General features: G+C 38.0%; 1 protein-coding gene across 1 annotated transcript in view; it reads left to right on the top strand.

The window, feature by feature from the left end:
• Positions 1–388: 388 nt before the first annotated feature.
• Positions 389–26,390, top strand: part of LOC122801213 (5-hydroxytryptamine receptor 3C-like) — a 288,751-nt gene continuing 262,749 nt past the window's right edge. The window contains exons 1-2 of the mRNA XM_044070766.1: positions 389–470; positions 25,650–25,810. Of these exons, the coding sequence (XP_043926701.1) occupies positions 389–470; positions 25,650–25,810 (243 nt within the window). The remainder of the gene's footprint in view (positions 471–25,649; positions 25,811–26,390) is intronic.

Consider the following 26,390-nt stretch of genomic DNA (forward strand, 5'->3'; position numbering starts at 1 on the left):
CTTACATGTCCTCTTTCAAGGGGGTTCACCTGATGGATCAGGGGAAACCTTGGAAGAGGAGGATATTCCCAATGGGGAAACCTGAGGCTTTGGAGCTCTATGGTCAGGAATGAGAGAGTGGGCAGGGACCACAGCAGGCACTACAGTGGGAGGAGCTGATGGAGCCGACCGTGGAGCAGGCACGGGGGCCAGTATGCTCCTCATGTCCTCAAAGGCGCCCCTATCGGGCAGGACAGAGGGCTCCCGCTCCGAAGAGATAGGAACCCCAGCCGGCACCGAGAGGAACGGCTCCGAAGCCGATGTCGGGGCCGAACTCACCAACGCCGACGCTCCGAGAGGGAGAATGGGGTCGGACAAGGGTCCAATGCCACTCGCCCCCTCAGAGCCGATGTGGAAGTCCAAGTGCCCGGATCCTTCCAAGAAAGGGACCATGGAAGAGATCGGAGCAGATGACAGAGCCGAAGGAGGAGGTATCGGCTCCAACGTCTCGATGTTCGTGGTTCCGAGAAGCTCCGGCTCTGAGCTCAGGGGTAGAGTCGGAGGAGGAATCGAAGATGGTATGTGTATAGCCACTGTCTGTTGAGAAGGGCTACGAAGCATTTGGGCTAGTGCCTGAGACTTTAGGAGTCTGCTAACCACCCTCTCGAGGTCATGGTCCGATAGCCTGGAAGACCGAGAGGAATGGCTCCGATGGCTCCGCTCTGAGAGCAAGGGCGATCTCGGAGCCGAGTGAATGGACTCCAGGGATGGAGACCGTGATCTCGTATGGCTGGAAGATGGCAGCGAGACCACTAACGGTGCCGATGGAGCCGTAGACACATCGGCTCCAGCCGGAGCCGATTTGGAAATCAAAGTCTTGGAAGCATCGGCTCCAGCCAGAGCCAATGTAGAAGACTGCGACATAGCAGTATCCTCTCCAGCCGGAGCCGATAGCGAAGCAGTCGGTGAGCCACCAGCCGAAGGCGTGGAGCACGGAGCCGATGGTTTGGATGGCTTCGAAGGTTTCCCCGGCAAGAGCTTGGCCGGGGAACCTTCGGGCTTTAATAAACCCCTCAAAATCAACTTATTCCTGTGCTCCTGTAGGACTCTTGGACTGAATGCATGGCAGACAGAACAAGAGTCCTGCAGGTGCAGGGGTCCCAGGCAGTAAACACAAGAAGTGTGACCGTCTGTCAGCGACATTTCCTGACAGCACGAGTCACACTTCTTGAAGCCTGAGACCTTAGTGTCTTTAGACATTAAGCTGTCGAAGGAAAGATAAATTCCTAAGGGAAGGTCAGACACACACACGCTCACACATGAACAATTAAAGGTCAAGGATAACCCAGACACACAAAAATAACTGTCCCAAAAGGGAAACTGAGAAAAAAACGGAAAGGCCTAAGTCCTAACCTTCAAGGGAAGGATAAACTCTAGGGATTATAGGGATTAAAGGGAGGACCCACAGAATAGTGGTATACTAAGGGGGGTCTAAGTAACTAATCTACTGAAAAAGTGGGAGAGAAATCCTAAAAAAAATTGACAATTTTCACTGACCTGTAGAGCTGGTAAAAAAAAGCACCTCGCTAGCGAAAGCAGCAAACGAGATCTGGGTAATTGGCGCCTAGCATTATGGGATATAGGGTACCTCGAGCCAGTAAAATCAGCTCTCGAGTTTTAGTATAGGCCGAGTCAGAGCCGAGGATCGGCTCCGAACCCATCCAGCAAGAATGAAGGCGAGATTGACAACTTAACATTCAGAGTTATACAAACAGAGCCCTCTTTGATGTAGAAATGATGGTGATGATGGAGAACACTGGGCCATGGTAATGTGTTTGCATACTGCTTAGAATTTTACAGCAGTAGTGTAGTTTGACAGCTGTGTGTTGCTGCCCTACCATTGTAGAACAAAACAACCCTTGCAAGTACGGCAGCTACACGGCCCCAAAAAGGAAAATCCAAACCCAAAAACAAAGGCCAGCAGACTGTGGTATAATGAATGCTTTATTAAAGCATGTATAAATGAAGCTCTGTCAGACCGGTTTTGGTTGAAAATAATTAAATAGCCTTTAGGCTATTTAGGATTTACATGTTACACTGATGAAGGCTATTTAATTTTTTTCAGTCGAAACCGGTCTGACAGAGCTTCATTTATACATGCTTTAATAAAGCATTCATTATACCACAGTCTGCTGGCCTTTGTCCTAGCATTCTAAACTGCATCACATACAGTATTTAATGAAATATAACATCAGACAAAACCCCAGCAAGGAAGTTAAAAGAAAAAAAATCATTATCTGACTATAATTTATCGCCTTAAGTAGTAACCTAAAGCATTCCTACATCTGTCCAACTCTGCTGAAAGACCCCTAGTCTGGCATATTCCTTGTAAAATATTTGATTTTTTAGTAAACCACTGAGGAGTACAGTCATTCTACAATATCAGACATTAGAATTTTATTAGTCTTCTCACTCAAAAAATCACATTGATGCAAAATTTGTTGCTTTGTTGCTCTATTAACTTGTAACATTCCCAGTTTTGACTTGTACAGACTGTTGATGTGACACCCCAATCTCATGTGCAAAAATGAGAAAAAAGGGGGTTATGGATGGATGGATTTATACCGTCCTTCATAAAAGTTTAGATTTTTTCTAGTAAATCACTAAGGATTGCAATCAGAAAATAATGACAGGCATTAGCATTTCATATTTTTTTAATATATAGAAAATGCATGTTGATGAGTAACCCACTACTTGTTCTAATGTTTTAAGTGGAAAAAAGAAAACTCTTAACAATGTGTTCTAGCAGTATTTGTATAATGGCATATCCATTCTGGATCACTACTTATACATGGTCCAGTGTTCTCTATTATTGCCATAAAACAAAACAGCAATCATTTCTAGGCATCTGAGCATACTTTTAAGAAAAACTTAGCACTAATCACAGATCACAGACCATTAGGAACTGTATTAAAGAATAAAAGTCAGGCCTCCCCTTAGACTAGGTTGTCTACAGATCACAGACAAAGACAAGCTATATTTAACAGTCCCAAATCAAAGCCTTTCCTCAGAATAAAGAGATCATCCTTAGACATCAGCCAGATCACTTAATAATATCATATAAAATGGAAAGAAAATACTGCCTATTATTTTTAGCATCCTGTGATTTCAGTGGACACCAAGAGGTGAAATACATGCTAGAGCTGCTGATGAGTAAGGAAATATTATAATATTTTTATTTTGTTCTTCTTAAGACACTGATGTTAAGATAGCTACAGAAAGAAACATAAAAAGATATTGTTTTGCAGAAGGTGTAAGAACAGTGTAATAGTGACACTTGGCTCTAAATTAAGGCTGAGGCCTTAGATGAAGACCCATTGAGGTGGTATGAAAATACAAGGTAAGACTGCTATAGCTGAAACTGGAAAGTGTTTACTATATGGCTCAATACTGATGATACCAAAATAAGTTAAATAAGTCTAGAATAAATGTATACTGAAATACCACTATGAACCCAATTTAGGGATAGTAAGTTAATAGTAAGTTAGAAAATATGGCTTTTCAATTTAGATGGAGTCATAGAAAAATGTTAAATGACTGTTAGCTTTGCCAGATGAACACACAGTATGACAGACTGTTTCCCATATAGATACCAGAACTCCCAAAAGAGCAATTTTGGATTTGAGCACAGACATTATGGGACTGTGTACAATAACAAGTGTTAAATAGTTGTCATGGATGATTATTCAACATTCCCATTACAGAGCTAGTGTTTTCTACACCTTCACATGTAGTGAGCCTAGTTTTTAATAAGATATTTACAATCTTTGACATACCAAAGATGGGAAAGCGTGACAGATATACTACAAGCACACAATTACCAGGCACTCAAAAAACACTGCTTTTGCAGTCAGGGACTCAGGCATCTTGTAGCTAACATATCAGGCCACTGACACTCAAATCTGACTAAATGTGCTGTCGAAGTGTAACAGCCATGTAGAGAGATTGGAGCTGCCACACCTCACCTAAACACAGTAGTAGAGTTTGAGCAACATAAATTGAGAAGCTGAGGGGAGGGAATTGGAGGGGATGGGAGTTCAGGTTAGGGTTTCAGGTAGCAAATGAGAGGGGGGGTTAAGGTTTAGGGGGTGCTTTAAACTTAGGGAATGGGAGGGGAGTTTAGGATTAAGGTGTGAGCAGGGACTTTAGGTTTAGTGAGTGGGAAGGGGGTTTTATGTTTAGGGAGCAGGAGGAGAGTTTAGGGTAAGTAGCATGAGTGGGGTTTTAGGGTTAGGGAGCAATCAAGGACTTTAAAGTTAGAGTGGGTAGTGCTATTGTTAGGGTTAGGGACAGAGTGGGAGCTTTAGAGTTAGAATTAGGGTTCTGGTAGGGCTGTACAGTTCTGCAGGGTTGGATAGTAGGATGGCTAGGTAATTAACTAGGCCTGGGCCAATGGGAGCGAGGGAACATACAATTGCGAGCAAGTATGTCATTTGCTACTACCACACAAGCATTTGCATTAGAATCAAAGTAATAATGGTCTGCCATTTAACAGCTACAAATTCACTGAATACCAGGGTACAACTCACAGAAAAATGTCTCCACTGTGGTAATAATTCACTGGCTGCTGAGAGACTATACAAATAATCAGCAAGATCATAAGAGTCACGAGGATAAAGGGAATGCACTGGAAACACGAGCTTAATAGGATGCTTAGGGCCTATATAAATTAAATAAATTCTTCTAAGGGAGCTAAATCAGTGAGCCTGGAACCCAAAATGTTGGTATGACTGAACTAAGAGTGACAGCAGATAAGGATATCAGGAGAACAGACTTTGGGCAGAAAGATAACATAAAAAAAAATGCTGACCAACATACCTCTCAAATGTCCATGTTTTCGCAGAATGTCCAGATTTTTGCCTCATATTTTTGGTTTGTTCCTCATAAAATTAATGGTTTTATGGCAAATCACTGAGGATTGAATTTATGAAATAATGACATACATTTGAGTTTCCAACTTGATATCCTTCAGGAAATACATGCTAACATAAAACCCATTATTATAGCAACTTTCTAAGTTTGTATGAGCAATATATAAAATTTGCCCCTCTTTTTGGGCCTTTGTTCCTCCATTATTTTAGGCTTTATCCAGATTTTTTGCACTAAGAGGTTGAGAGGTATGCTGGCCAATACAAAAGTGCTGATGAGCATTATTTGTATAAAAGACAGACTTTTTGTTGGTGAAAGCAACTCAAGCATGACACTTTATTCAGTCTACAGACCCATTCCATAAAGGTATTTAATGGGACAGTAATCACAGTGACCAAAAGGAGACACTCTATTATCAGGTAATATTCATTTATAAAACCTTGGTTATACACTATAAATAGCAATAAAGAAGATGTCTATAGCTCTGATGCAGGATTTGACATTTTAGTGATGCTACCAAGGATTTACTTAGCCACATACCAATGTCCAGAAGATTCCAAAGGGATATAGATAAATCCTCATATTGAAATGATTGCATCTGTGCATTTGTCATCTGAAAGTATAGTGCTGTTTTCTTTTTATATGTGATTTCTGGCTACTATGTGACTGTGTGTGTGCATGTGTGTGTGTGCACGAGCGTGTGTGTGTGTGTGTGTGTGTGTGTGTGTGTGTGTGTGTGTGTGTGTGTGTGTGTGTGTGTGTATATATATATATATACATATCAGTGTACTCGATTACATTGAATGGAGTACAGTGTCAACAGTAGTTTGGTCGATGTTAAAAAATCAAAAAGCGGAATGTTGACACATACTGTACATCCTCCAAGCATTACCCCAGAGAAGGGTAAACCAAAATTAAGTGTTTTTGCAGGATGGCAAGCCTCCCCCCCTGCACTCCAACTCCCTGCTAATTATATACACTAACTCTGAGATCTCAAATCCCCAGTTAAAGGGAATAGTGCCCTACCCAGGGATGTTCGGACTCATGCACACATTTACCATCTGCGCCTGTCAATCAAACGGTATCAATAAAATTACTGTCAACATTGTACTCCATTGTAGAATATTTAATCTTTACTTTTCTTTTCCTTTCTTTTTTTTTTTTGGTTCATAAATAATATTTATCGACTGCTTTTCTTTTGAATTGTCAAAAATGTATTTCTATCCTTGTTTTGGAGCTCTTCTTGCATTTCTGCTGAAAATGGGCATTTCAATTCTGCAGAAGCCTTTCCTGGTAAACAAAGGCAAATAAATAAATATACAGATAAACATATACATATTTTCACCCACACAGAAAACAATTATTTCCTCTAACTAGACAATTGTCTTCAGCCATCTGATTGAAATATGGCCAACAGATACAAAATATATATATATGTGAAAGTTTGGTAGGTTTGCTTTTGAGAGCAGAATGTCAGGCATGAAAACTCTGAAACTGGGGTCTCTGATTATCTTCATTCCTGAAGCTGCAGTAACTTCAAAAGTAGTATATAGAAAAGTATGCAGTGTGGAGGTTAATCTCCCCTAAGGAGGTACAGAAGATATTTCCTTCTCTGCAAAAAATATCTTAGAAGATCCCCTCTGTCAACATTTTCATTCATCAAAATTCTGAAAACATCTTGACATCTTTGATATAGAAATAACTATCAGTCAAAGTACCACCTCCTTCAGATACATTAATATTTTTCTTGACCCTGACCCTTAACTTTCTTTCACTGGCTATTTTAAATTCTTTACATTAAGGTATAATACTGCATTCTGTAATTCAACTGGCTAATGATTTAACCAGTTGTGTGTAATGGAGGGATATTTAATTGTTTTAGAAAGTAGGAGAAATGTAGTTTTTTGAAGTCCCCAGTTTGCAGGGATGAAAGTGCTTAATATTGTGTTTTTTTTTGGTCATAATAAAGGTGGAATTTTACCTCTAAGACCCTCTTTTGGGTGCGTTTTCCTTTATTTTTTTCATTTTTCTTGACCCTCACTTTCCAGGAACACATTCAAAAGCTAAGATTCAAAATCAACTATCTCTTATTCTGTCTCTCACCTTCTGCCAGAGCTGCCATAGGCAAAGGTGTCCTACACGCTCAACGTGAATATGGCCTGCCAATATTTGCCTTCATATCAGACCAAAACAAAACCTGTCTGCAGCTTCAATAAAATAAAATACGTTGTTTCATTACTAATAGGCTTTGCCTTGAACACCACTGCCACACATTATCTAAACGTAAGTGGTTGTCTGTACAAGCTTGAGCCAGTCTTTTTTCTCAGGACTCTATTTGTTTTAAACTCCATCAAGGCACCCCATCTCCTTTAGTGTGAAACTCATTACAGACACTTGAGCCTGCAGCCCGAGAAGCCAGTCTTCTGTGGCTCTTTCCTTCATCCCCGCTGCTAAAATACATTGTGCTGACCACAGCTTTTCTGTATTAGCACCAAAACTGTGGCAATCTCTCCCTTACTATTCATAGCTTCATACTAGCCTATAACTCTGCAGACTATTACAGGCAATAACCAGAGTTCAGAATCAAACCCAGTACCTTGTATCTGTAAGGTATGGACCTTAATCATTATATCTTCTCATCTACATCCAGCTCAGAGCAGAATTCAAACAGTTTCTAGTTAATCAATACCAATCTACGTAAATGCAAACTTGCTGGTGGTATTATTTAATCTATAATTATTTCCACCAGATAATTCCATCTCTTTCACTATCCATTCTACTCTACTTGGAATTTTAGAGTTTCAGCTCTATGAACATCTAAATATGTGCTAACTTATGTTTACTGTCCCTCCTCCAGTCTCTGTCTCCATCTTGTCGTGAACACAGCTTCCCTGTGTTGCAACTCATTTAATTATCGGCACGAGTTATCACTTCAAATTGTTATTGTGCTTCAGACTCACATAATAGAGCTATTGCACCTATGTGTGGACAACTACACTTTAACTGTTCATCAGTCTAGCAAATATACATCACCCGTTTCTTCACACTTCTTGATGATTTTTGATGTTACTTTGTGACTGTAACCCAGGCTGAACCTGAAATTGATCATCATTTCATCAGTGCTGTACCCCAGTAACCAAGATGTAAATAAATAAACAAATAAATAAAACAATTAAATTCCAAGGCATCTATCTTGATTACGTTTTCAAATCCTTAGAACAATACTGTGAATATATTGAATGATTTGTTCAAAAAAAACACATTGCCAACATTACCAAGTTTATAAAAATGCGGTACTTTCATATTGTTAGCCTATTCACTGAATACATGTGTATTAAAGTGGCGGTGGTAAAAAAAAATTAACTTCCAACCCAGAAAAGGGTGATGTAGCCACAGAGGTCTAATATCATATTAATATTCTCAAAAAGTTTTGGTGTCACATTTGATAACATGTTTAAAAGATGCAAAGGAAAGTGATTATGTACCAGGGTTTCTTGTACTTTTATTCAACAGCCAAACACCCTTTCATTGTTACCTTTTCAAGGAAGATATATGTTTGCAGTAGGACTTGTCTTTCCCTGTATAATAACACTAAATATCTTAGGCTGGTGGAAAAGTGTGAGTGAATTTTAGACTGAATGAGTAGTAAATATGGAAGTAAAAAACAGTGAGTATGATTTATAATTGATGCATGTTCCTCATCATATGCTCTTAACCTGTTCACCTGATAATTATCAGTCTGCAGAAAATCTGCCTCCACTAAGCAGTTTATTCATTTTCTATATACTGCTTTTGCATGGGGACTTTATCTGGCTGCCTCAAGTTAATTAACTGTTATGACTCCTTCTACTTACTATAAAACTTATGGCTTGCATTGTGCTATGCCCAGTAGTAGAGGTGACAGCTGCATTTGCTGTAGATATCTGCTACAAAGCTGTTATATGTGTCAGTTGTAGTTTCATAACTGATTCAAAAATAAAAGAACTAAGAACAACTGCAACAACCCCTACAGTGTGAGCACAGAAACAAAGCCATGTGCTACAGAGATGATTACAAATACTGTGCCACTGACCCAAGAATATACGCCTTAAGTTTTTGCTCAGTTTTAAGTACAACATACTATAAATTAGAATTTGGAAAGTAAAGGTACACTGCACTAAATGATTCTGGAATGAACTGACTGTGGTTCACTTTTTAAGAATTAATGCAAATTTTGACTGCTTCTGGTGCCGTAATATCATCTTACAATTAAAACTGTACAATCTTTCATGCTTCCATTGCCAAGGTCTGCCATCATTCGGACTAGAAACTTCATATCTGGCATTCAATATGTATGACACATAGAAAAAAAAAATTGTGGAAAATTATTCCTTACTCCTTTAGAGTAATTGTTCTACTCCTTTAGAGTGAGTATATAACCCACCTTCATAAATTGTTTTCCCCATGCTTACAGCATTTTTATCCTATCTTTTAAAAGCATTTTTTAAATACATCTATAATTTTGCAATGCATTCTCCACTCTGGATATCTATTTAGGTGATCTACCACCCTCACAGTAAAGAAAAGCTTCCTTGTATCTGATCTCATTTGAGAATACAAATATATATGCTCCCACACCCCTGGACTACTGATATACTGTCTCCAAATTTGGAAAAAATCAGAGAAAGTATATTTACAGACACACTCTCTGTGTTTTAATATCTCAAAGTCAAATACACAGACAAGTGTTGAGTTGTGAGTAAATGAGCCAGGAGCAGCTGATCAGTACATAAATGATAACATGATGTCAAATAACTCTTTAAGTAATAAATCTAGAACATGTTGATGAAGTATGTGCTGTACTGTCTTGTAGTATGTTTGATTCTGTCATAGTGATCTACCTAACATCTTCTCAGAGCAGTGAAAAAGGTCATGAAATATTAAACGAACTTACACAGCTGTCAAGGCTGCCGTGCTAATTACATAGGCTGTGCTTTATGCTGCAAATGAGGCTGCTACACTCATCCTCTTAGTTACATGAGACTTGCATTGTTATTGTGAGAAATCATGGCATGGAATTATACACGTCTATCTGTTTTTTGTGTGTATCTCATATTAGACTGTTTAAATATGGCTAAACAATATAATATGACTTAAGAAAGAATATTAATCTTTCTGCACTGGCACTTATGGTTGTTCAGTGCCATGAATCACATAAACCATACTATTCTCCATTCTGAAACATTATTAATTTTTATTGTTTGTACAGGTATAAGAAGACATTCTAAATATATTGGGTTAATCATTTTCTAACATTGTGGTGCAGTCAAAGCTATCACGCTTTCCTCTTTTTGCAGGACAGTCTATTTTGGGCAAGTGTGTACAAAGAAGAAGAAAAAAAGCAGACATCCTACAGTTTTATGAGGAAATATTTTGTAGTTTTTCTTTCATTGTTCCAGAAAAATATGATTCCAACATTTTAAAATGATATGAAACAACAAAAGCAACAAAATTTCAACAGCAGTGATCTTTTGTTTTAGCGATTAAGTAAAATGTAATCTTTTGGTGTATGTCTGCCCTGAAAAATCTCATCCTTTTTTTAATGTGCCACTTTGAGCACCTGAAAAGGTGGCAACAAGTTGCTTCAATATATTTTGTTGCAGGAACAGTGTACATAAAACACAATGCTCAAAAAAACAGAATGACATTTTAACAGGATGCGACTATACTTGCTGAAAGAAAAAAACACATTGTGTAGTTTGATACTTTTTAATTGTATATAAAAACATGTTAATTGGACTGCTCCAGCAGGGACAGGTAAGAAGCTGTGATATGGTATTGCTGCCTTTTTGCACCCTATTACTACGATGAATTTTTGGCACAAGAGGCAAGGTCAGGTTGAAAATGAGAAAACTAAATGTATTCTGAGCTGAAATGAACAATTTCCATATTTGCTCATACTTTTGCTGTATCACAGTGGAGGCAAGATTCCTTTTCATCACCCCTCAAGGGATCATTTTGTACACATCTTAATATGTTAAGGTAGTCATCGTGAACAAATCATGAGCCACGCCCTCAGGCTACTGTAGTCAGAAAGATGTCACAGTGTTTCCGAAGTAACAAGCCACCGATTCCGTCACTTTCTAAATACACAGCTTTACATCTACTGGGCTTACAAATGTAGCATGGCTGAAATGTTTGTTTTTAAATCTGTTAGTTAGAATATGCAAATATTTAGGTGTGGATTTCGTTCAGGATCCTAAGTTTGCTGACAACTGAAAGAAAAAGTGAGCAGTACAAAAGTGTAGATACTGGGAAACAGACAGCTGAAAGATATATTATAATATAACCGTGGAAAGCAAACTGCAATTAACTCCAAATGATGGCTCTTAATAGCTATCCCGCAACATACCAAAAAAGGCTGATTAATGTTTATAAGGTGGTTCTCTTTCTTTCACTTTGTATCCTGTTTCAAGGTAAGGGAGTGACACTGCTTAATAGCAACATAATTTTTTATGGCTAGCTCTGAATTGCATAACCAACTTACCTTCCAGTATGCTTTACTGATGCTTGTGATATCTGCTTATACAAGTTTTGCTGAACTACTTTTTTCATACTAGTTAATACAGTCTGCGTCTAGCATTTTGCCTCTTTAAACATTATGTGATTTTTGTTTATTGCTTTATAAAGAACATTTTTGATTCTTTTTTGTAGCTTGCTACTTTCTAGTCTTTGTCACTCTCTTGATGGTGTCACAGTTGTCCATTTGTCCATTAGCTTTTCTGACCTCTCGCCTATTTCACTTTACATGCTTTGTGCACTTATATACCTACTTGGGCAATACAGTGTGCATAGGAGTGACCAACACAAATGTTTAGGATGGCAACACAACATTTTATGCAAATGTCCATAAATCATGAATAAACCATGACTATTAATTATAATGCATATGAAGGGCCTTATTATAGTGTGGCATGCTGCTGCAAATTGCCTGTAACTCATGTAACTTTTAATATGAAATACACGTTTTCTGATAAATCGTGGTGCTTTTCAAACCCTTAATGCCTTGATAAATAATTAAGATCAGAAAAAACATTCAATAAAATGTAAATTATTATAAGTTGTGCTATAAAATAGAAAGATAGGCAAATGTATTAGAACATATTAGGGACACAACATTTTTTAAATTCAGTTTTCTATTAACACTAGTGCTTACACAGATTTTTTAGAAAACAAAACTGCAGTAGTACAACCAATATATATTTTGTTCTTATTTATGATGTTTAAATATTATATTCTATCCACATTCATGTCTTTGTAAGCAGGTATAATAGAAAAGGGTAATTTCTATTCCCTTAAGTATTCAGGGTTTATTTTTTGACCACTCACCCCTCTTTGTGCCCAGCATTGTCTCTTACCTTTTATCTCTCACTTTTACATGAGGATGATAAAGCATATTACAATGGCAACATTACAATTATCTACACTAAGTCCTTACAGACTAACTTTAGAGAAAGAAGACAGAAAATGTGATTGTGTAATTAACAGAGTGACAGGATATCTGAGAGGAGGAAGGGAGAGGTAGAATGAATATGACTTTTTTTATGCAATACCGCATATAAAGATCCAGTAATAATTAAAATGAAATGTTGCTCTTCAGAATACCTGTCACTTTTGAGTATCTGTTTATCTATCACTCTATCTACCTGTCGATTTATCTATCTGTCCACCTATTTATCTGTCTACTTAGTCTATGTAATTGTAGTTTATTTATGTTACTTTCATTTGATAACTAGAAATTCCAAATGTGTACAGACTATTTACAGTGGAAGGCTAAAGAGATAAGTCCCAGTATAATGTTAAAACATAATGTCAAGTTAAATTCAAAGCTACAGAAAATCACACAAGTCAGATACATGGGGCATTGCAGTGATACAGCAGTTAGTGTTGTTACCTCACAGCAAGAGGCTGTCTGCTTTGATTCTTGGCTGGGGTGCCTTCTGTGTGGAGTCGGCATGTCCTCCCTGTGTTCACATGAATTTCCTCCAGGTGCTCTGGTTTTCTCCCACATTCCAAAGACATGCATCTGGAGTGTTTCTCCCTGAGCCTCTGCTGAAAATAGACTCTGCCCTAGTCAGACTTTCCTGGTCAACAAATGTTAAATAAATAAAAGAAATAAAGGAATAACAACACTCCTGTTTCCAGACCACTTTTTAATACAATACCATCTATAGTACTGTTTGCTGCCCTAGACAGTGGTCCTTGAGGAATATTTTTGCCAACCTATATTCTAATCCATTTACACAAAATGCTGTGCAGAATGATACACACACACAAAGACACACATACCATCACTACAATATTGCAGGGTATTTCTGACATACAAAGTTATTAAAAATGACTTTTCAGGAGTCTGAACACAGCACATGTTCATGAGTCGGATTGCATTTATCTTCCTCAGTAGACTGAGGCTACATATTGGTATCAACATCCAAGTCTGCAGTAGGTATCTTGTATTCAACCACATCTAGCCAGTCAGATATATATATATATATATATATATATATATATATATATATATATATATATATATATATAGATAGATATATCTATATATATATATATCCTGCACAGTCCCTAGGTACCACACACACTGTGACAATAAATCCCACTGTGTTAATAATTGCATTATATTTAGTACAGGTACTTTCTTAAGCCTGTCCCTGTGGACTTGCTCGTGACTTTATCACAATGCGATTAAAGCTGCTGGTAACTTGAGTGGAAGAAAATACCTGCCAGCCTCTGGAAGCTTTGCAAAGATTGCAGACATTTCTGTGAAATGTCCACAATAAGTATGTACTGTTCTGCACTCGCTGCCACAGTCCTGGGGATATCAGAAGTAAAGGGCTCAGACCAGACCAGACTTATGGGCCAGCCAGGACACTTATTTACTGCTATAGTGGATGATGTCTGGTCACATCTATATATTCAGTGGTAACCCTTTCAAGAGTGTGGTAGTCACACACTTCCTAAATGGCTGCATTTATAAAATTACTCCTGCATCGGTAATAATGCCAACTTCTCAGAGTGGTGTTTCTGGTGTTTTCCAAACTGTATAAGGGTCAGTTGTTGTACAGTATAAGTATCATGTAGCCTACATACCTTTATTCCATTATACATTTCACTAATGTATCCTTACCATAAATCATGTGAAATTTATAAATGGTATAAAATAGGGGGTTAAGACAAAATACCCAGCAATATCCATTATATTATAAACTCAATTAAAATACTAAGTGGGTAGATACATACCATATGTATCTGTTTACTAAGTGGGTAGATACATACCATACATACCTGTTTTAGTCCTTTCTTGGCAGCTATGATCGGACAAATGTATTTGCTGTGCAGTTTAAGATATGCAAGATTTAATCTTAATGTTCCTTTATATATTTCATACCATTCTGGAAATATTTGTCTCTACTCATCCTAACCTATCGTTTCAGAGTTAGACATACTTCTCAATAGTAATGAATTACTAGTTAAAACTTCCAACATATACATGTGCTGCTTGTTGTTTTGTGACCTGCCATCCTGTTCTTTGGTGTCTGTATTTTCTTGCTCTCTTGTCTATATGGCTTTTCATTATTAAAGATACAAGTCTGCCCTCCAAGACTTTGCCAAAATTTTTCACATGATCACATCACTGAACAATCTGTCATTACTATTTTATCTCCCCCAACACACACACACACACACACACACACACACACACACACACACACACACACACACACACACACACACACACACACACAACAAGAATATGGGTCTTATATAACTATTATATTCCCCCTATCCTTTTCTTTGCTCTGAACATACTCAGCCTACTTTATTTTTACCTGGAGAATCAGCTCAACCTTCTGCAGGCCAAAATGTATGTGTTAGTTCATTGGATTGTAGCTGTTTCTTATAGTTTGTGCAAATTATGTGATTGCATCTGCATAAATGTGTGTGTGTGTGTGTGTGTGTGTGTGTGTGTGTGTGTGTGTGTGTGTGTGTGTATATATATATATATATATATATATATATATATATATATACTCCAAAATAATACAACCAGAGTATTAGAAGCAAAATCATTGTTCCACATGACAATTTTGCTTAGAAAATGGAAACATGCTCCAGGCTTGTCATCTTGTTAGAAGCATTTTAATTATTCATAAATGAGCCTTTTACTAAATGTTACCACTGTTTTAAACAATTCCAATGTGCATTCCCAAGGTGTACAATCAACACCTTGTGTAAAGAACTGTTGTAAACTAAGTATACTTTTGAATACATTTATCACATAAGTGAAGTAATTCCAAAGGGACTTTTCTCAGGCTTGGTGTAGGTCACAACCTTGGATGTACAACAGTATGTCTAATTAAAGGCATTGTTCAGTACTGGAAAACAATATTATTGTAGCACTTGATAAGTAGCATTGTCCTGCTACCTAAATATGTTTAAACATAACTGAAGTTTTACACTTTATTATATGTCTGAGAATATAATGTATCCAACTTTAAAGGACATTTTTCACATTCACACTAAAATGCTGGCTCTTCTTAACTGCACACAGAGTAATTAGGAATACACTTGCATAGAGTGGTAACTGACAGGAAACCTCTTAAAACTAAAAGCCTCATTTTTACAGCAAAGTCATTTATGTGATAAGGCCTCACACTCAGGACTGGAATTTATATAATTTGTTTTGGTGAAAAAGGATATTGAAGATAAGGATGTTCTAAAGTCTCACACCATATTATGAAAGTAAAGGCTCCTTTTCAGTATAGGCATTTACCATAAAGTAACCCATTTAAGAGAAGATCAAGGCTGGACTACCTCTCAGCTGTACAGATTTTTGCAGAATGTCCAGCTTTTTGACATATTTTTGGTCCATTTTTCATAAAATTGTGGTTTTCTGGCAAATTAGTGGCAAATCATTAAAGACTGAAGTTAGAAAATAATGACAAACATTTGACTTTCAGACTTCATGCCATTCAGAAAATTCATGCTAATGCAAAACCTGTTATTCTATCAACTTTCTAAGTTTGTAAGAGCAATATTTAAAACTTGTCTCTATTTGTACCACTTTTTTCATGGCTTTGTCCAGATTTCTTACTCTAAGAGGTTAAGAGGTATGCGGGATATTCACAGATAAAAACCAAGCAGAGCAACTGCAGTTGTACTGATTAGTTGAGTTACACTGTTCAGCTATTAATTGATTTATAGTCAAGAACATTCCTTGTATTTGTATGACTATGAATCACAGAGTTAGGCAGTCTACATAACTGCTCTAGTAGGTAATGTAGGTACTTTGCAGAACACACAGAGGTACACATTCCCCCTTACATACCTACACATTCACACTCACACACACGCTCACATGAAGAAAGCAGCAGACAATGACACACAATGATGCACCCACATGCACACACACGACTTCCGCCTGTCTCTTCCCCAGTTGTTATTACAAAGGTAAACATAAGTAGAGCACAGTCATGATAAGTTGCAAGTCTGACTTACTCAGCCTCCTCAGTTCAACAGTAGAGACCACACACAGACACATAGCCATACAGCCTGTGCATGCACACACACACACACACACACACACACACACACACACACACACACACACACACACACACACACACACACACACACACAAAATCCAGACAGATAGACAGACAGATGCATGTATATCCATTGCCTGCCTCCGTGATTTTTCCATTCAGAAAAGCTACAGATCATGTCAGACTGCAATGCACAGAGACACACATACATACACCTACAATAAGCAGCCATGCACATGGACTCACAGAACCCACTCACTCACTCACTTTCTTTATACCCACACCTACACCCAAAGATGAAGTGGGTATAAATTATTAAGGGCCACAATCAGTAGATGCTGATTTGTCAGCAGTGCAGAACTGGCATTCAGAAATGAATGCTGATACTGTATTTGTGGCCAGGGCTAAAGAGTTTTGGGACTTCATATGTGGCATAAACTGTATCCAGATGATTTTCTTTTCTCTTTTTGCTCATCATCTTAAGGTTGAGGAGGGTTTCAGTCCAGGGAATAGCACAGGATGCTAGAATAACTAGCTATGACTGTAAACACACACACACACAAACACACACACACACACACACACACACACACACACACACACACACACACACACACACACACACCACTAAGACAAATGGACATATGCATATCCTCTCATACCGTCACACTTCACTTTACTGCATAATCTGCATTAGCAATCTGAATGGGGAGAAGCTGCACTACTTGACCCTGTGCTGATTCTCTCCCATTGAAATACATACACTTAATTACCTGCACAGACATTGTGTAATGTAGACATATATGAATTATCATACTAGGCAGTTTACCTTCCAGAGCAGTGCACCGGGATGCTAATGGACCTCATAAGCACAGGCCCCAGTCAATTTGGTTACTGTATTTAAACAGGGTGCCAAACCTCTTGATGTTCGAAAGTGGAGAGCCATGTTAATGAGCAGCCTAGGGGGCAATGAATCAGGACAGTCTTGCCCGGTGTGCAATGTAGCTTGTGCAGTTTTGTGTATTACATAAGTTGCCTGTAGATGCTACACCTGGTCTTTTTATAACTCATAGCTTTTCAAAGCCTTTGGTGAACTGACAGAGAGGTGATTAACAAAGCACTTGCAGTATTATGAGATCAATTCTACTCTGAAACCTTTGCATCCTTGAGACGACAGAGACTGTTGACTTAACTAAAATAGACAGAATACAATCTAACACAACCAGACAAGTGATCTTTACTATGATTTGCATAATGTTCCAGCACAGAAGCCTAACAATTGATTTACTTTGATTTGCTAGAGCTCTGCTTCCTCATATGTCAGTTGCTTGAGGTGTAGTTCCTTGAGGTGTATTTCCTTGTCAGGTGTTTGTTTACTAACAGTCTGCAGTAATGATATGAGCTACAGTTTGCTGTTGATGGGCAGTGGAGAAACAGTGATCACTGTAAATCATTTTTAATCATGGTGATCATGCTTTCTCTAAGTTGGAGTGACCTTAAAGTGAGACTATTTAAGTAAAGGAGGGGGGTGCTTTCTCCCTTACAAAAACACTTATTTCTGTGTACTGCACAAATGCATAAATTACAGATATTCTTGGGTACATATAGGTTCATAAGTTCATAGGTGTGTACTAGGCTAATGGCTCTGGAGCCTTTACAAGCCTAGCTCATAGAAGTGCCCTGCCATTGTGCCACCCAACGTTAGTTCCCAGTGCCTCTATCAAGTAGAGCTACTGGAGTGATCCCTGGGGTGAACTTTCAATTTCCCATCCACTCATCAAGCTTTCTCTTGAAGAGGGCCAGTGAGGTGCTCTGCTTGACATGTGTCAGAAGTCTTTTCTCTGGGTTATGAACCTGTCCCTCCATTGTGGTAATGAAGATGAGGTCTCTGAAGTTTGTGGTGTGGAGGGATTGGGATTTCTTTAGATGTAGCATTTCTAACAGAGCGGGGCCAGACATGGCTTTGTAAGTCAAGCAGAGATCACCTCTTAGTAGACGATATAAAACAGAGAATAGCTGGAGTTTTTTTAGTCTGTCCATGTAGGACATGTGTTTAAGGCCTAGGATCTTCTTTGTGAGGTACCTTTGTGGCTTCTTCAGCTGTTGCAGTTGTCTAGTGAGGTACATGCCAGATGAGGCATTATACTCTATGACTGATCTAATGAGGGAAGAGTAGAGAAAAATGATGACCTCTTTCTTCCTGGATGCAAAAGCCTTGGTAATGAGATATGCCACATAGAAGGACTTTCCAACCACAGTGACAATGTGGTGGTCGAAGGAGTGGTTGCTGTCAACCTGTATCTCCAGATATCTTATAACACCTTCAGTGTTCAGTGGGCTTCCATTGATGTGGTAATTAGTGGGAACTGAGTTTTTCCCAAAGGGGATGACAACGCATTTTTTTGGCATTAAGCTTAAGGCCATAATTTTGACACCAGTCATTGGTCTCAGAGAGGCCTTTCTGTAGGATGTTTGGATCATATGGGGAGTTAATAATGGCTCCCAGCTTGCAGTCATCTGTGAACTTGGTCAGCCAGAGTCCATCCATGTTGGCCTGGACTTCTGAGAAATAGATGCCAATCAAGAGAGGACCCAGGACCGATCCCTGTGGGCCACTCAGTAGGGAAAAAGCCTGAGATGAGGCTGTGAGTTAACAAGGCACACAGATGCAGTGCCAGTTCACTTTGTAATTCATGCAGAACACAGCCAGGGATATTGTCGGGTCCCATGGAAGCTGTATTCTTGGCCTTGGACAATGCGGCTTTAACCTGTGCTGCAGTAATGCTGGATTCCTGGCATTCTTCTGGTATTGAGATTGGTTCTTTAGGGGGGAGAGAGGGGTAAAGTTAGCACTGAATCTGTCAACCAGTATGTTGGCAATATCTGTTGGCTCAGTATAGGAGGTACCATTGTGCAGTAACTCAGAGCAAATCTGGGTATTGCCATGGAGATTCTTGATATAACTATAGAAGGCTTTGGGGTTGTTTTAGTGTCTGCTGCAATTCTGCCTTCGTAGCTGGCTTTGGAGGTTGTGATGAGAGATCTCATCTTTTTGTTGAGGCTAATAAGGGAATTTTTCCAGTTTTGGGACTTCACCTTTTTCTGCAACAGTTTCTTCCTTCTGTTGTAGTGTTTATTAATGGTGGGGGACCACCAGATTGGCTTCCTTTTTTTGGAGGAGAGCGTCTTGGTTCTGTTGGGTATGGCTAGTTCCATGCATTTATGTACGTGTTCGTACAGTGCATTGGTGTATAATTCAGCAGTCATGCATCTATATTCCATTGGCATGGATGCCATATATGTAGTGGCTGTATGTACTCAAGTTATCAGGATGTATTCCAACTTGTATTAGCAATTAGATTAAGAGTTTGTTTCTGATTTTGTAGCACTCAGAAAGGTGGAAGGATCAACCCCTGCTACACTCCAGTACTTACCTCTCTTTTTTGAACAGTGCCCCTTTAGCCGTCTCCCTTTGTGTCATCAGTGTCAACCTACTGACTATATATCCCTTTCCAAGCCCTTTCTGTTTGCTTACAAGCCTCCTGTGGTATCATAATCCAATTTTTTTCTGTAATCCAGGTCATTGATGTCTAGCAGATATCTCTGATCCACCCCTCTTATAAGACAGTTATGTAACTGTCTCTGATTCAGTTGGCAGGACCTTTGAGCTGTGAGCCCATGCTGGAGTTGATTGCTTTTTAGGAAGCTCAATAGTGATTCCATCAAAGCCATCATGCAACATAAATGGAGATTTTATTTCAGCAAATGCATATATTTTGGAGAAGATCGGACAGGTCCCTGTGCTTATCAGAAAAAAGCAACATTTTAAAACAAATTGTTGAGGATAAAAAAAGTTATAATTTGTAACAAAAGGAGTGGTTATAGGGGTGACTCCAATAATCTGTTCAAGCACATATGGGCCATAGGCCACAATATTAAAATTCATTAATTCAGAAAGCATTATCTCTACCTGCTTGTTTTTTTTTTCCTACAAGAATTTCACTTATGTAGTGTGGGTGTCTGTGTGCTTGGTTTACAAAGCTTTTAATGTGGGAAAGACAACAAAAAGCTTCAATCCCAAGTATATGAGCATATGTACAGCAGTAAAGTTAGTCTTACTTTAAACAGTTTATACAGATACAGTATATGCTATTATCTGATAAGGATATAACATTTCTATTTCATGATCTGGACCACCAACAAGATGAAACAGAAGGGGATGACAGTGAAAATTCCCTAGAATGCATAATATTGATTTGACAATTTGGAATTATTCAACAAAAATAAATAATGATATTTTTTCAGAAATTAATAAAAAATTATACTAAAAGCAAGCAGGTAAATCAGTGTCTTCAATCTATTGGAAAATTTATACATGGAAGTTTTTACATAGAGTTTTTTTAACCCCTCATAAAGTTTCATTAATATATAAATCAGAAAAAATAAATTGCTGGAGATGTAGTGAAGTCTTAGATGTAGATTGGTTCCACATGTTAATAAACTGTAAAATAGTGTCTTCCTTTTGGGTAGAGTTCAGAAATGTCTTGCAAGCACTGTGGTCAGATAATTCTGTTATTATCGATTCTTTGATTTTTATTTAATGCCTCAATCCCAGATTCTATACCAGCCAACAAATATCTCTTCTTTGGTCTATCCTAGCTATAGTTAGGAAAGTTATAACTTAAAACTGGAAATGTAAATCTGCCCTCTCTTTTTCAGAATTTTTTGAAAATGAGAACTCAAAATGTCACTAATCAACTTAATATCTTGTGAAAAACTAAGTGATTCACTAGAAAAGTATTAATGATTTAGCATGTATATAAATCTCTTGTTATGGACATTGTAAATAGTTACTTGTTTGTTGTATTAAATATTTAAATCTTTTTTTTGTTTGTTATTTTAATATCAAATAAAAAGTTTTAAGAAAAAAAAATCCCTAGAATGCAGAGAATACAGGTATCATACAATTTTCCAGCGCTAAATGAATTAGTCATTTTCAAATCTGTATTACAAAAGATCACTGCAGCGTTAAGATACTTTTGTAGTTATTATTAAGTTTCACTTATGTAGAAATAACTGATTTTTATCTTTTAGTTACTGAAAGGGAAGTAAATAGTGTGGGAAGAAATAGCCAGGGAATTGTTATGGCTAGGCTTGTATAGGCCCTAGGGCTGATAGCCTAGTACCAACCTATGAATGTATCATGTAGCATTTGCACAAGGTATTAATTGTCTTTGTTACTTGTGTCCATTTTCTGAAGAAGTCTGTTTTTGCATTTCAAGTACAAGAGGAAAGAGTTTACTCTGATTTTATCATTTTAAATGTCATCTATAGTAAATTATTTTTCACTGAGCTGGCAGGCCTTCATTTTCTTTATTGACATCCTACTGTTATTTGTCTGTGTGTCTGTGATTTTGATCACTTTGAAATGCCATAAGTGGCTTTACCCGATAATTTAGTTTGTGTATTTTGATTTAAAGCTATAACTGACTTATCTAAGCTGGAATGCATGGCAATGGATAACATGGCTGTCAGAGTATGGTTATAGCTGTAAGGTATGTGGATGTAAAGGAAAAGTATAAGGAAGGGTGTGGGCACCATTTTCGGAAGTGGAGAGAGGAAGCATAGGAAGAGAAGGCAGCCAGCCTGAAGTAAAGAGGAAACTAAAGGGCTATACATCATAAAAGGACTTAATGGAGGGTAAATTCAGGACTCGAGTTAGAAAAGTATACTCTGGAAATGGTTAACAGAAGGACAAAGACGCAAATGTAGTAGTATCGGCATATATTGGAAGAAAGATGAAATAGGAGAAGAGGAAAATTTTATGGTACAATGGTTAATAGATGTATACAAGACCAGTTATGGGAGTACTGGAGAAAGGTAGGAGAGATACAAGAAGGGGAATAACCACACTAGGTTAGGAGATGAGGTCTTTGCCTTACTATTCCCAGAAGCAGAGGAAGGCAGCAAACTAAGGCAGTAGAGGGAAGCAATAGAGTTAAAGTTTGATAATGAAATGACAGGAGGTCTTTGAGTAGGGTATGGCATGGTTGTTCACAGGGGTGGGGTGATAAGGTACAGGGACTAGGCAGTCTGTTACTGAGTTGCTTCCCATAATCTGGTAGAGGTTTCTCTGATGCCTTGTTCTTTGCCAGTACAACCTCTTGCTTAGCCCCTTTGTTCACCTGCCAGTATTCTTCTTGCCCGCCAGTGTTCCTCCTTAGCCCATCCATCTAGTCTATCTCCGACTTGCATGCCTTCTTCCTTTTGATAACTTTCTTGTCATTTGTATTCCACCATCAGCTTTTATTATGTACCTTACTTCCATACTTGACTCACCTGTGTATCTCTTCTATTGTCTTCCCACCTGGCATTTTTAGATGTTTCCATTCTTCCTCTCCACTGATTTCCTCTTCAGTCTAGTCTCTGTTGACCTTGGAGTCTTCCCTGACCTTTGCACGCCATTAATTGTGTCTACTATTGGTTTATGCTGGGAGCGGACTGTTTCACTAGAGATGAGTTTGTAATGTCTGGTTTAGCCATTGGCCTTTCCTTACTAAAAGGAAGTATACCTGAGTTGTTTGCTGCCCACTGTTGTTTGAGATCTTCTGACTCATATCTAGTTGTCTCTGTCCTGATTTCAGCATTCAGGTAATCTGATATCAAGCTTGTCTCAATTTGTTCCATTTTATTGACAAGCTCCAAGATTTAGTACCTAAATTACCTCTTTTCCTTTCTATTGCAGCTGTACTGTGGAGCACAGGTTGATAACATGAAGACTGCTATATCTTTATATCAAACTCTAACTGTTGTTGATTCTAATGACATCTGTCACCATCTTCAGAGGACTTGTTCTCATCACAATTCCCCTATATCATTTGTAGTCTTTCCACCCTCTGAATACTTGACTTATGATCCCAAGCCAAAAGACTTCCCTGTATTGCTCTTCCCCCTTGTCTCCTGAATACAGAGAATATTCAGTCTTTCTCCTCAATCCTATCCTGTCATCTACTATCATGCCTCACCCTTCCAGTGAACCAATATCCCATGTAGCAATCCTTCCTGAATTTTTAGCATGTTGCTTGGTTTTACATTTCTCTTTCATTCTATAAGAAATACCCCAAATAAGCTAGTCTGGGCAACTAGACATCAGCTGGGCAGAAACCTATTGACCCACAGCTGCTGGGATTTAATGTGGCACATACTGGCCATTGGCTTGGGTCCCTGGCATAGGCTGGAGGAGGCCAGGCCTGCAATTCACTTAACTCTGGTAAATACAGCAAAATGAGTCAAGTGGTTAACCCTGATGTGGTAGAGAGCTTGCACTTCATCTTCTCTTATCTAGAGATTACTCTGCATTACAGCTGATGCCTAAAGCAGTTGATCCCATGTAACTCTTCCACTAGTAGGCACCCAGTAGAGTCTGTGCTGCTGCTCACAACTCCATTCACTTTTTATTTATTATTTATTATTTATTTATTTCCAGTTTGATGACCAGGGAGGTCCACTGTGCTGAAAGAGCCTGTTTTCAGTGGAGGCCCGGGGAGAAAAGCTCCAATAATACATAGTACAAGCTCCATAATATGAAGTACAGTACATAGTGGAAACAGAAACAAACTAAGCAAATTTTACCTACAAAATAGCAAAAACTAAACAAAAGTTAAACAGCAGCTTGAGGAATAATGTCAAGCATATTTACATTTTTAGTGGTTGAGAACAGTAGTACAAGCTTAAATTAATACAGAGGTTTAAATCATCTGAGAATGATATAGAAGTAACATTAGCACGGATGACTTCTTTATGCATGAATATTAGCATGAGTTAAATTAATACAGAGGTTTTGTGGGCAAATTCTGTTGGGAGACCTCTCAAGGTCAGTTGGAAAGGCTGGGCTTAAACCCAGTACATTTTGACCTTGAGCTGACACTCATTCACTGCAGCAAACACCCAGCATGTTTTTGGAGGATGGCAGTAGGTGGGCAAAGCCCCATGTAGCGACAGGGAGAGAATGCAGACTCAACACAGACAGTGATTATAGATCAAGATCAAACCCTTTGATATGAAGGTCTTTCAGTGCACACTGAGAAAAACAAACAGGCTAGCTATAGAAAATAAAATCAGCAATAATAGCCAACAATGATAAAATACATTTCTGACAGTGTTTTCTTATAGTTCAGCTCAGTTTTATTGTTTTCAACTAATAGTGGTTACAGGGTACAAGATCCTTATATTTCTCTTTTCTTCTCTTGTACTCAGCAATTCAGGAAATTCTTCTGTGACAGAACTTATAGAGTGAAAAACTCAACATTTGTATTTAATCACTAAAGTTCTCACTGTGTAAATCATCATGAAGTAGCCAAGTCCGACATTTGTCACATACAGACAACTGCAGCACTACTTTGAAGAATGAAGAAGCTTAATGGAACCAGTGGCCTACTAAAGCTCATACCTCTCACTTGTTCAGAAGCATGCAGAATGTACCTAATCTTGTCTCATATTTTTGCCCTGTCTCTCATAAAATCTTTGATTTTCTTATAAAACAGTGAGGAGTGCTCTCAGTCAGCAATGCCAGACATTCAAGTGACATATTTCTTATTATTCAGAAAATGCATGTTGATGTAAAACATACAGTTGAATTAAATGTTTAACTGAATTGGAGTAATTTAAAAAAAAATTGCCCCTGATTTTATGTCTTTGCTACCACCATTATTTTTGTCTTTGTCCATAATTCTTGAGGAAAAAGATGAGAGGTATACTGAAGATAAGATGAGGATGTTTAAAAAGTATAAAGTTATAAATGTAAACAAATGGCTGGGAAGCATTAAGACAACGGTACATTATCCATTATGATAGGATGAAACCACTATGTAAATTAAATTTCACTGCAGTTAATTAGATTTGTTAAGACACAGCTTCTTTATGCCTTTGTAAAACATTGATTCACTTACTTAGTAATCGAGCCTGCCTCTGAAAAATATAAAGATACAGTCTATGTCATGTGAACACAGACCCTGTACACAGAGTATGCATTATGTCACTATGCAGCCACACGCTGTACAAAAAATATTTTTTTAAAAAGGGAAAAAGCAGAAATTTGATACTTCAGTTTTCATCACAAGAAATAATTGGATTTTTGTCTTCTAGGTAAATGTGTTTTCTCTCAAATAAACTGCTCTGGAAGTATTGAGTCATTTCTGGATTCCTTTCAAGACATCTTTGAAAAGAAACCATTCCGTCCAGTCCTCAGTTATGACCACCCGACACACGTCAACATTTCATTCTCGCTCTATGCTGTTTTAGGAGTTGTGAGTATTGTTCATTAATTCTGTCATCTAGTATGATGATGTATGTTCACACGTAACTAAAGTAGCTCATGCAGTTATAAGGGCTGGCATTATGAATACAACATTAAAAAGGACAGCAATGCAAAGACAGACCCTTGTGACACCCCATAGACCTGGCATAGTACTTCCAATCTTACAAGACCTAATTATGACTATTTATTTATTTTTATTTCAATTTGTTAACCAGGTAATTGAGCTGGCCAGTGTAACCTTTTCAGCCATGACCCAGGTCTAATGAAGAGCTGTAAGAGTATAAACAAGCAGGTATTAGAACATAAATAATTATGTTGTGCACAAAATTAAAGGTACAATTGATGTGAATAAGCACCCAACTGAAGTGTATCTAAACAGCACATTTGAATGAACTGACAAACTACCAGAGATGAGCCAATACAAAATATAAACTGCAGTAGAGGGTATTAATGAACAGAGAAATAATGTTCTGAAATGGATAGGTGTAAAAAAAAAAAAACAATGTTAATTGTGTTTATATATGCACAGCTGTTAGCAGTAACCTTACCACAATATGGTTGTAAATTTG

Source organism: Protopterus annectens, chromosome 4.part1 (assembly GCF_019279795.1).
Source record: "Protopterus annectens isolate FY-2018-M chromosome 4.part1, PAN1.0, whole genome shotgun sequence".
NCBI classification, from domain to species: Eukaryota; Metazoa; Chordata; order Ceratodontiformes; family Protopteridae; genus Protopterus; species Protopterus annectens.